At 42.9% G+C, this 12,146-nt stretch overlaps 1 protein-coding gene across 4 annotated transcripts in view; it reads right to left on the reverse strand.

Moving 5' to 3' along the window:
* The window catches only part of SORT1 (sortilin 1), a 59,424-nt gene that overhangs the window by 17,593 nt on the left and 29,685 nt on the right, over positions 1-12,146 (reverse strand). For 2 of the 4 annotated variants that reach the window (XM_036015018.1, XM_036015019.1), the window contains exons 6-11: positions 9,824-9,897; positions 7,184-7,233; positions 6,160-6,287; positions 3,423-3,567; positions 2,429-2,584; positions 706-812 (exon numbers count right to left, since the gene is read on the reverse strand). In XM_036015018.1, coding sequence (XP_035870911.1) covers positions 706-812; positions 2,429-2,584; positions 3,423-3,567; positions 6,160-6,287; positions 7,184-7,233; positions 9,824-9,897 — 660 coding nt within the window. Of the gene's footprint in view, positions 1-705; positions 813-2,428; positions 2,585-3,422; positions 3,568-6,159; positions 6,291-7,183; positions 7,234-9,823; positions 9,898-12,146 lie in introns of all 4 variants that reach the window. The other 2 variants (XM_028503086.2, XM_028503087.2) reach the window with 1 other exon arrangement.

The raw sequence follows: 12,146 nt of genomic DNA on the forward strand, positions 1-12,146 counted from the left end.
GAGAGCTCAGAACGACCAACACTATCATTTTTGGAAGAAAACTCTCTTTGTGTTCCCCTAAGCACCTCTCAAAGTCTGAAAGAGCCAGACACAAAGCTTGTTTTACTTTTCTTTCTTTCTTGCCTGTCAAGACCTGTCACTCCTAGAATCTGGGATCTCCTGGAGCAACGCCTTTGTATTTCCTGTTCTCGGTCTTTCCTCAGAGGGTCAGTTCCTGCTGCCACAGGCACTGCCGGGCCACCACCCACCAGCTGTGTGGCGCCCAGGCAGAGGGGAAGACAAGGCCAAGTTCTCTTCTCTTGCTTCTGGCCAGCATGGCTTTGCACTGCTCATCAACGGCTGGTCTGTGGATTTTGTAGAATTCCTAATGTCTCATAGCTGCCACACTGACTCCTTACTAATCACTGGCCCATCTGTCCATTCTGTTCCCACTCAGCAGTTTCGTAAAACACAAACTGTTAGCCCTCAGTTTTGTTTTTCTTTGAAAGTCAAATAATCCACTTGTGGATTATTTGTGGCCTTTCCTCACAGTTCCTAGTTCCTACATTTTAAGTTATTTCATTACTCTCATTTCCAAACCACCCACCTTTACCTGTGGACCCTAATCAAGTATGAAACTTCACTATTCCAAAGCCAGGGACAATAAGAGCAGAACAGAGTGGCTGCTTTGCTCCAAATACATATGACATTTGGAATAAAACAAACCTCATTCTTATTTTTTGCTGTGGCATCACATTCACTGTTCTCAGGCTTCCTCAGGTGCTTCCACCTTCCTCCTTGGTCAAAAGTGATCATAGTCTGGATAGAATTATCTGGATGGGAAGAGAGAATGATTATTAAGCCTGATGCACCAGAAGCACCCTGCTAAGTTTGGTTTCTCATTGCAGAATTCTCTCCTCATTGAGACTCTGTAAGTCCATTATAACCCTGTAATAAGCTCATAATACCCAATATGATGGCTCAGTGTTGGTAACTCAGTAGCAACCTAAATACGATATTTGAAGAAGGCTTCCTACCTGAACAGGACCCAATGGATTCCAGACATCATCTAGACTGACATTCTTGAGAAAAGATACCTTTTATCTCCTTACCAACATGAACAGGCTGATGTCCCTTCTCCTTGCTTGTCCTTGCCTTGAAAGTAAGCTCCATGATGGAAAGGCATCTCAATGTTACTTGTCTTTACAGACAAGGCCATGATACTGCATTTCTTTTAGGCAATCTCAAGATTTGAATGTATGTACATAAGTCTGAATGAATAATTCCTGTTTTTTTGTTTCTCCACTACCCCATATCCTATCCTTCTTACATCTTTTCCTTTTTCTCCCCATGTCTCTTCCTTATTCTGTTTTCCATGATATAAACTGTTGCGGGTTTAAATTCAGAGATAATATGCTTTAAGTTTTCTAAGGAAAATTAGTAACCAAATCAAGACAAATTCACTTATTCCATAAATATTTTTGTGTGCCCACTATGTGAAAACTATTGTAAGCCTTTGGGAATATAACAGTGAACAAAACTAAAAAATAAAAACCTTCATGAAATATACATTCTAGTAGGGTGAGACAGACACACACCAGATGCTGTAAACAGGTAAATCATATAGAATATTAGAAAGGAAGTGCTATGGGAAAAGCTTGCACAGCTGGAGGGGGACTGACACTGTGCGTGTGAGTGGGGGAGGGCAGACTGAGACTGAAAACAGGACAGTCAAGGCAGGCCTCGTTCAGAAAGTAAACGTGAGCAAAGACTGGAAGGAGGAAGTGGTCAGCCTTGCAGATACCTGGGCAAACAGAACGGTGAGTGCAAATCGCTAAACCACAGGCGTGTGAGCCTGGTGGGTGTAAGGAGCGGTTGAGAGCTGGAGTGACTAGAGTAGAGTGAGCAAGGGAGAGGTGGGGGAGGAAAAGGGGAGGAGAGGTCGGGGAGGAAATAGGGGGCTGACATCACTTGACCTTGTAGACCACTGTGAGGTCTTTACAAAAATAGACACCCCCGCCTCCTATCAAAAAAATAAATACATAAATAAACAAAATTTTAAGAGTCTCTGTACTTTAATGTGTTTATTTGTGTAAGTGGACTGCAGAACCACTAGGCAGAGTAGCTCAGCTGCCTACAGCTATGTCCTTGACAAGGAGAAAAGCCAAAGGAGGTTCAAATTTGGGCTCATTCCCGTAGGTGGGAACCTCCCAATACGGAAGACTTATTTTATAAACTAAATAACACTGAACCCCCCCAAATACTTCTTGCTTTGCTCTTTCTTAGTTCTATTCACCATAACTTATTTAAAGCGGAGAGCCAGAATTTACACAGGTAGTGTGGCTGCTGGCCAGGTAAGCAATGTTACTGCGGGGACAGGACAGTCTGTCCCCTCACAAGCCTCAACTCCCAACATGTTAAGCTGAAGGACAGTTGAGCCAAGAGTCACCTTCAGAGAGTACACTTGTTATGTAGACCCCACGGAGGGAGGTCACGTTGGTGAAGTCCGTCTCGCCGCCTGTGGTAGTATAGAGATGTCGGTCCAAGGACTTGGAATAGACAATGCCTCGATCGTCTGAGGTAAAGATTGTGCCAAACCCGGTATCTAAAACAGGCAAACGGAAACACTGTCTTGGGAGGAAACAGGCAACAACAGTCTAACTGTACACATGACTGAATGCACATTAGCCAACTGTCTGTCTTCGTGATGCAGACACAGACTTGAGATTCAATCAAGGTTCAATGCTCAAGATCTTCACGTACCTCTTTAATTCTAGTACTCATCTTACTTACTGCCTGCAATGTGGTCGATGCTGAGTTTGTTGCATGAATTAAACAGATGCTGCAGAAAAGCTCTTACCAGATATATTTTGGTGGCAGAAGCACTGTATTTAGATTCATATCTTACATATCTCTAAATGTTTATACTCTGGAACAATGTTCTCAAACTATCTGTGATGAAGATCAACTTTAAATTTTCATTATGTCATAAACCAATGTTTTTGTAAAATATAAACTAATAACTACAGAAATGAAATACAAAATACAAAATGTATTTATCAACTCTTTTATAGTTAGATTCAACAGATATAAAGTTACTTTGTTAAATGGCTACTTTATGAGTGTCTAAATGCTTGCTCTCACTTCCTATACTTATTTGGTAACAGAGTGTACAAATCAGTACGGCCCTCTGAGCATTCTTTGAGCGGCACTGCTATAGAGCACTCGGATGCCTTGGGTATGCACACAAACCATACGATGGCAAAACAAGTGGCCTTTTTAACGCAGGTTACCTATTCTAAGACAGAATATTCAGTAGGACACTGATAAATTCCTAGGGGTAGGAGGAAAAATTGGCATGTAAGAAGAAAAGCTACTATAAAAGCAGGGCTTGAGGCTTAAATCTCTATGAATTTAAGAGTGGGCCACTACAGAGTTCTCACCTCCAGGCTCATCTACGTGCATGAACACCATGTCATCATTAGCTGCGAGAATAGAGTAGAATTGTTCTTGCCCCACGGAGGGGAGCTGGGCCATGCTCCACGTGTCCCCTTGATCAGTTGACACGTGAATCCTTCTTGTTGTATCCTGGAACAAATGCCAACATTTATCTTTTTAATTTTTGGCCAAAGCACCATATGGAGGGGTATAATAGGTACATTGAGTACAACTGTTATAAATGAAAGATCCCAGTACTATCAAGGCAATATCTAAGCTCCAGCAAAGTTCAAGTCAGTGGGACAACCCATTCTATCATAAGCAAGGCTATCTTAGCCTCCTCTTTGGCTTCATTATTCCGGTGTGGCCTGTAAGATATCCTCCCAACCTCTGACATTCCAATTTCTTTCAATAGAGCCAGGGGTATGATGGGACATTCATTTGCTTGGCTTTATAGCCATTCACATATGCTTGTCCAGATAATTCTTCAATGACTGTTGCATAAATGTTTGGCTGCTTTGAGATACTCCTAGCATAATCCAAAGAAGCAGATAACTAAGGGTCTAGAGGAAGGAAACCCATGCTTGGGAGATCACGAGGAAGTCAAGGTGTGTTGCATCTCTTTAAGGAAGGCTCTCTGAACAGCCATAATGAGGGGAGCATGCACAGGCTGGGAAGAAGCCAAGGAGTATCAGAAATTAATAAAAGGAGGATGAGCAGGCGTTGGTTATTAATAGGAGTCTATTAAGGATGCAATTATTATCTACTTTCTGATAAATAGTTTATAATAGCTACTAGACACAGTTAGCCAGGGCACGAGGCTGACTCGCAGGGCCTCCTTATAGTAAATACTCCTTAAAATTCAGTGACAAGTACATTTAATTTATTTTTCTAAAACTTTAACCTAGATGTTCACCTTGAATCTTACTCTCATTGTTATAGGTAGAAGTTAAGAGTTGAAAAGCACATAGCGGGATTTTAATTTTGTAGACAGTAGCAGGACAGTATAGGAGGCTACCTCTGAAATCAGACATTCTGATTTCCACCAGGGTTGCACCTCAGGGTGACCCTAGACAAGTGACTCAGTTTCCTCATACAGAAATAGAAGTAGCAGTGTTAGCTTATAGGGTTGTTGGGAGGATTATTACGAAATTGCTCGAGAGCATTAGTGTGGTTACTGTGCCTGCTTCCCCATCTCCAATTCTCTCTGAACCTACTCTAATCAGTCTTTTAACCTCAGTACTGCAATGAAACTGCTTCCTTCAAGCTCACTGACAACCTCCACTTCGCCAGCCCCAGTGGATAATTCTCAGCACTCACCGAACTCAACATCCCAGTTGGATTTAGCACAGCTGATCTCTTCATCCTTCTCAAAACACTTTTTTCACTTGGCTTTCATGATCTCACACTGTGTTGTTTCCCCTGCTTCACCGGTCCCCCTCCCTCCCAGTCGTCTTTGCTGGGTTCCCCATCTCTTTCCAGCCTCTCAGTGTCCGGTGCTTCAGGACATGCTCAGTCCTCCCATCTCTTCTCTACCCATTCAACTCCAGAAGGGATAAGCTTGGCTCTAAATACCATATAATTCTGGGACAGTCATATACCCACATACTTACTTGACATTTCCACTTACTAGATATCTACTAGGCATCTCATATCCACAACTGAATTCTTGATCTTCCTCCCCCGAACTTGCTTCTCCTACAGTCTTTGCCATCTCAGTAAACGGCACCACCATTCACCCAGTTGCTTGGGCCAAAAGACTCTACAGTTATCTTCAGTTCCTCTCATTCTCCCCCAATCCACATCTAATCCTACTGGCAATACATTTAAAAATATATCCACCATCTTCCCACTCCCTCATCCACCTCTCACACTACTCTAACAGCCTCCCAACTGCGCTTGCTGCCCCCCTTCCTGCCCTGCACACTCCTCTTTGTCCAAGACAAGCCAGATCATACTGTTCCTCTGCTCACAACCCGCTCACAGACTCCCAACACAGTGAGAATAACAGCCAAGGTCTTAATCACAACCTATAAAAGCCCTGTATAATCTGGCCGCTGACTCCCCTTCTTTACATTGGCCTTCTCTGTGTTCCAGCCACACTGCCCTTCTCACTTCTCTTTGATATTTCAAGCATGCTCCGGCCCGAGGTCTTTGCACTTACTGTTTCCTCAGCCTAGATGTCCATTACCTGCGCTCTGGCCCCAGTCAGGTCTCAGAGGGCAAGTCCAACCCACCCCACCGAAAACGGCCCTCTTCCCATTCCTGCCTCTTTCTGTTTCCTTACTCCGCTTTAGATTTTCTTGTAGCTTTAATCATTACTGGTGTTACATCATATTTAGTATCTATCTCCCTTACTTAACCATCAGCTCTGAGAACAGGACATTTTTCTGTTTTGTTCTATGCTAGGTACTCAATTAATGTTACCTATTTCTATTATGATTATTGGATAATGAACAAATGGATCACTTTTTTCAGATATCCATGTCGGAGTAAAACCCTAACGTGGGACATACGTATGCCAAAACAGACGCTAGAGTTCATGTGGTAATGACAGGATGAAGCACAGAATACCCACAAAGAGCCAATCAGCCTCTATTAAAAGGATCACCTCCAAATCTTACAATGATATTAAACATTGCAAAAAGGCAGGAAACACTGTTAGTACAAATAGTAAAAGGGATCTATGTGAGGCATATTTACAGAAATATTAGAACTCAAAGAGAAGAAGCAAACACTCACCTTATTAGCCATCACAGAGGCAAAAAGGAAACGTCCCCCAAGACCAAATGAATAGATTTTCACACCAATGGTTTTGAAGCTTTTCCCCAAGTCTGAAGTTCTCCATAATTCCAGCGCCCCGAGGTCAGCTTCTTAAACAAGACGAAATAGTAATTAAAATTTCACTTACTGGTAAGCCTTTTGTTCAAACAACTGTTTTAGAATTGTTCTTAATTTTATAGCTACAGGATTTTTAATCCTATGCATATTAACCAAGTGAGGACATAAACTGATGTGGTATTAGACATAGGGAATTCACATTTGGTGGTTTTTTTTTTACATTAGAGTTTGTTTTTGGGTTTCATTTTTTATACATGTGAGGTTTTACATTGGACAGAAAGATAACAGTTTACTTAATTCCAATAGAGTGTTGCAGAGAAACATCACAGCTACAGCGTCTTGTTTACTTGCTTCATGACATAATTTGAAAAGATCTTATTCTAAGTTGCTTGTTTGAGTTTTGGTTTTCTTGTTGATCATTCAACATCCCTACTTGAATTTAGCTCCATAGAGTAGGGCCTTGGGTCTCCTGTTCTCTTAGATAGTGTTTAGTATACTTCTGCTGGTGCTCAAATGAACGAACAAGTGAATCTGTTGAATGACCAAATGAAAAAGTATGCTTTCTGCTTTGAAACTGTGCCACTGACTGGAAAGCTAATGGCTTCCACGGACACAAACACAATCCATGCTCTTTTGCAGACACCACTATGCATTTCAACTTGTTATTGTTTGTAGCTCAATATTTACTTTATGTAAATACACTGCTGAAATCAAGTATAGTGTCTCTGTATAGCCTACTTTTTATTTGATCTAGGCATAGTACAGTAATTTGGTTGTACATTCAAGATTTTAAAAATCATCAACAGCTATTTTAACTATTAAAACTACAGAAGAATAGAAGAGTCTTTGATGTTTCTACCTCCTACAACCCAGAATACTCTACCATGAATGGACAGGACACTCCCTGGGACTAAAACATACTTACTGCAGGAGCCATTCACATAGGTAGTAAAGAAGATGGTGTTTCCTGATCCCCTACAATGAGGCAAAGACAAGGAAAAGACATGGTTCAAGACTAACGGACTATGTCAACCTTCGTCACAGAGCTCCAAGCAAGCCTAATCAGCCTCACCCACGTGTCCTCGCCCAAAGAGCCTGCTTGGACGCTGACGCTGCACACCGCTGCTTCTCTCACAGTCTCCGGCAGCGTCCCCAGCACAGCCTGGCCCCAGGCACCCGCCACAGTCCACTACACTCCTTGTGTCAGCTCTTCCAGCGGGTCAAGATGGGCTACTCAGTCTCCAAATGCTTCTTGCATTTGCTCACTGCCTCCTTCTTAAAATGCTTTTCTCTCATGGAACCAAATCTTACCCTCACAATCTTCAGGTTCCAGCTTAAAATCTAGCTCTTCCATAAAGCCTTCCCTGTCACTCCAACTAGAAGTCTTCCTTGCTGCAAACTTCTAGAGTAGTGGTTCTCAACCAGGGCAATTTTGTTCCCCAAGGGACATTTCTGGTTGTCACACTGGGGGAAGGGAAGTTGTTACTAGTATCTAGTGGAAAAAGGCCAGAAATGCTGCTAAACATCCTACAATGCACAGGACCCCCCACAAGAAAGCACAGTCTGGTCCAAAATGTCACTAGTGCTGAGGTGGAGAAACCCTGCTGGCGAGCACTGTACCATATCAGCCATTTGGCACTCCTTTGTCTCCCATGTAGGTATTTTAATCGGATAAGGTCTGCCCTCTCTCTTCTACACACTCTTGGGGTCTAAGTTTAGGGCTGGTACTAAGTTTTCTGCTTTGTTGTTTCCCCTCAGAACCTAGTTCAATGCTTTGCATGAGCTAAATAATTGAGTTCTTTCATCTCAAATAGACAACTGGGTCAGGGGTTGAATTATTTAAATTCTGACTTGGAAAGGAAAGCTCGATTCAGACCCTGATAGTACTTATAGGTTAGCACCAACAAAAAGGCTGGCTCTGAGCATGTCCCTTCAGAGCTTTGGGATGTCAGCTCCCACAAATCCAGTATCTAAAAGGTGAGTAAAGTTATCAGCAACCAGGCATCTTATTTTTAGACACTAATCAAAGAAACAAGTTACAAAAGTAAAAAATCTTGTAGAGAATATAAAATAAAATATTATTTAAAAGTAACTTTTTAGTTTTAAAGATGACTTTTCTATTTGTTTCTTTTCTTTTACTGAGGTATAATTGACAAATTAAATTGTAAGATATTTAAAGTGTACATTGTGGTGATACTTCCATAAAGATGGCTTTTAAAGATCAAAATTACTATAGTCTTACTTGACCAACACCTATATATTTTAGGTCCATCAGGAATGAAACAGTTTGTTAACTTAGCTACATTAAAAACTACTTCCTTCCTGAAAAGACCATGTAAGGTACAAACACATTTCATTAGGGCCCATAAAATGAAAGCAGACATGGCATGTGTACCAGAGTGGTGCTGTAAAACCTCATTTAACCAGCCTTTTCTAGAAAGGCCCACTTTACTTAAGCAACTTTTAAATAAATATTTTAGTTAGGTTTGGTAGTTGTATTTGGCAATGTCTATCGTACAGATTTCCCTGACTCCCTAAGTAGAGGACATTAAGTATTAAACTCTTCCTTGGGGTTATGGGTCAGATCGTGAACATCACCCATATGGAACTATAACACAGTGTTCCCGCTCAAGTGAGTTACTGAGGTGTGCGTGCACTCTTGATCTAGCACCAGGTATTCCATCCTGTTGTGTGCCCTCGGTTTCTGCCCACTCTGCCAGTTCTCCTGGCAGGTGCTTGATGTTAGCACCCACACACCCCACTTCTGGCACAATCTGCTATTTAGCTGGGAAACCGGAGTAACAAATTTGCTGAAATTAGTCAAAGAGAAAGAACAGAGAGGCTCTAAACAAGGGTCTGAGCCTACTCAGAATTTTGGAGGTATGAAGACTCTTAATTCAATTCTTGTTCAACCATCCTCAATTCCTCAAACAAATCTGTTCATAAATAGAATGAAAAAGACAAAGCCCAGAGAGGTTAAGCCACGGACTAGCCGCAGAGCTGGGTTAGAACACAGGTGACTGGACTCCCTAGTAAGAGCCCCTCCACTATATCTTTGAGCAGGCACCCAGTGGGGGGTGTCCCCCAAGAGAGCAAGTGTGTTTTGCTGCCTGGCCAGTGTGACCCTGGAGGTCTGGAAGCTCTTTGGGCTTTCTTCCTGATTCCTTGCTACATGACACCTAACAGAAATGGATCTTGAGATTAGGGAGTGTAAATCTAGGCACATAGAAGTATAAAAGTCCCCAAATCAAAGCTGTATTTTATGCTATTCCAACTAATATCACCATTTATGCAGAATAAACCTTTTGTAGGCAGCAGCTACTCAGTCACAAGCCTTGTTTTCTACTTTCTATTCTAATGTTTAGTGAGACTAAGTCTTCTTTCCTGGCAGAATTAGAAGCTCTTCCAAGTTAAGGTCTGTGTCATACCCCTGTCTCGTATCCCTTGTGGTACCCCGAAGAGGACTTAGTACATAGCAAGTGCTCACTATTTATTCATGTGACTTTTGGCAGTACCATCAGGAAAGGTTTAGGGCTCTGTGCAGATGGAGTCTTCAGTTACTCACCATTTGGCCAAGCATACTGCCTTGTGGATTTCTTCCCATTTTCCCCCAAAATTCTTGGACACCCACAGGCCATTCTGAAAGATTATAAATGACTTATTAAAATTCCAGCTTTATCCTGTGCAGCTGCTTGTATGACCTTTAATAATTCATATCTAATCATTCAGAACAGTAGACACACACTGAAGTTTCATCAGAGCTGCCTGAGCTCCAGAGACACACACATGGTTTACAGGGTCCCCCTCAGCGTCCTGGAAGTTCTGTGTAACAAATGCTTATGAAGTGCCTACTATGTGCCAGGCACTATACCAGATGTTACGCTGGGGATACAAAGATGAATAAGACACACTCTCTGCTCTCAAGGAGCTCGCAGCTAACAAGGGGCCCAGATAACAAGGTGTGATATACTGTGGTAGTGTTACGGGAACACAGTCTCTGGGTGAGAGTAGGGAAAAGAGGGACATTACATAAGAGAAGGTTGGTGAAGATGACAGTTGAACTAAGTCTTAAATGATGGGCAGTGTAACCAAAAGGAGGCAAATGGGGAGATGAGATGTTAGGACACAAAGATAGACCAATGCCCGCAAAGGCAGAGAGGTGATAAATACGGCTGTGTGTGCAGGAAACCCAAAGCCCTCAGATACTGCAGGAGCACACAATTCATGGTGAGGGAAGGGGCAGCTAATGCAGGGAGAGAGGGGAGATGGAATTCTTGGATGACAATGGGAAAGATGGATTGCAGAGGGTCCAAACTAGAAGCAGCAAAAGCAGTGAATAACTGCCCCATTTCATTCATTAAGAGTTAGTGAGGCTGTCCAGAATAGGTTCAGGAAGAATTTAGAAGTTAGGTTCAGCAGAACTGGACTTTTCCTACATGGCAGGATGGAATGTGTATGTGTAAGGCACAGCTGATCACTCTGGGATTCTGGCTGAGGGTTGAGAGGCACTGTGGAATCTTTAGCCAGTACAAGGATTAAGAGAAGAGTGTGTTTGTGAGAAGAGCAGAAGTAAGCTGGTTTAAGTTGAATCTGAGGTGCCTGTGGGACATCCAGCTAGAGATAGCCAGGGGGCAGCAAGGCCAGATCGGGTGCCCCAGGAGGAAGCCAGAACCAGAGCCAGGGACTGGAGAATCTTACACATGACAGTGGTGGTTAAAGTGCTATGAGTGTCAGAGACTGCTCAGAGTGCAATGGGCAGTAGTGATTTCAGGGTAGGCTGAAAGGGGTTGAGGGAAGAGACCAAGAAGGAATGGTTAGAAGATAGGAAAGAACTAAAGGGAACGGTGTCACTCCTTTAAGCCAAGCAAGCAGAGTTCCCAAAAGGAAGGAATGGCCAAAACTTTCAAATGTGGCAGAGACAGTAAGAGAAGGACTGACCGTGTCGGTTCCACGGAGCCCAGGTTCGGTGGAAGTGGGACAGAGATGTCCTTGTACAGCTGGAATTAAACGGAGGGTCTAGGCAGGATTTCCCTGCAGTGCTCCCCCGCCTACCGTTCTTTTTCTTTAAATTTTCCTCCTCTGGTGATGTTCACCTCCCAGCATTTCTAAGTTACCTAATTCTGTTTTTAAGTAGGAAAGGGTCTGATGTCACCTATTTCTACTTTAGTACACACTGGCCCACATCTTTTCCACCCTGATTATTTGTACTTCACACTTACCCTTAATTGGAAGAAATTTCAGGTATAAAAGCAGATCGTGCCCACTCTTCTGAAGATAGCCTCTTTTACTAATAACCTTAAGATACCTGGTAATGGTGAGGGGGTGGTCAAAGGATAGATGAATGGTTCTGTCCCTTCCTAAGAGGTCTCTCTGCTCCCTGAAGGGCTTGCAGCTTAAGCTGCTAAAAGTCAATTTCCAGGAATTCTTTCTTGAAGATCTGGAGCCTACCCAGCAGGCTAGTTTCTTTCCTCTGGCCTCCTCTGGCTAAGCTGAACTCTGACCTTCCTTAAGTCTTCAGCCTTACCTCTGCTCAAAGATCTGCCTACAGAGGCCCAGACCCAGGCCTGTCTTCCAGTGCCCTCCTCTTTCCCTTTGACACCCCTTTGCTCGGCCGGCCTTGTCCACATTTGATAATCCTGTTTCTGTCTGCAGAACAGTCATCGCAGCGATGCGCTCGAATTTTACTGGGCAAGCTCAGCTGGGGAGCTTGGTAAAAACACTAGCCACCTTGCAACCAAAAGTCACTGATCCACTACATCGAGAGCAGGCCGAGGAATCTGCATCTTACCCCAGCCTCCGGGGTTTCTATCTGATATTGTTGGTCAGTAGACCACACTCTAAGAAATAAGATGAGAGAGAGCCATATAAACATAAAGTGTAACTGATTA

Source organism: Phyllostomus discolor, chromosome 14 (assembly GCF_004126475.2).
Source record: "Phyllostomus discolor isolate MPI-MPIP mPhyDis1 chromosome 14, mPhyDis1.pri.v3, whole genome shotgun sequence".
Lineage (NCBI taxonomy): Eukaryota > Metazoa > Chordata > Mammalia > Chiroptera > Phyllostomidae > Phyllostomus > Phyllostomus discolor.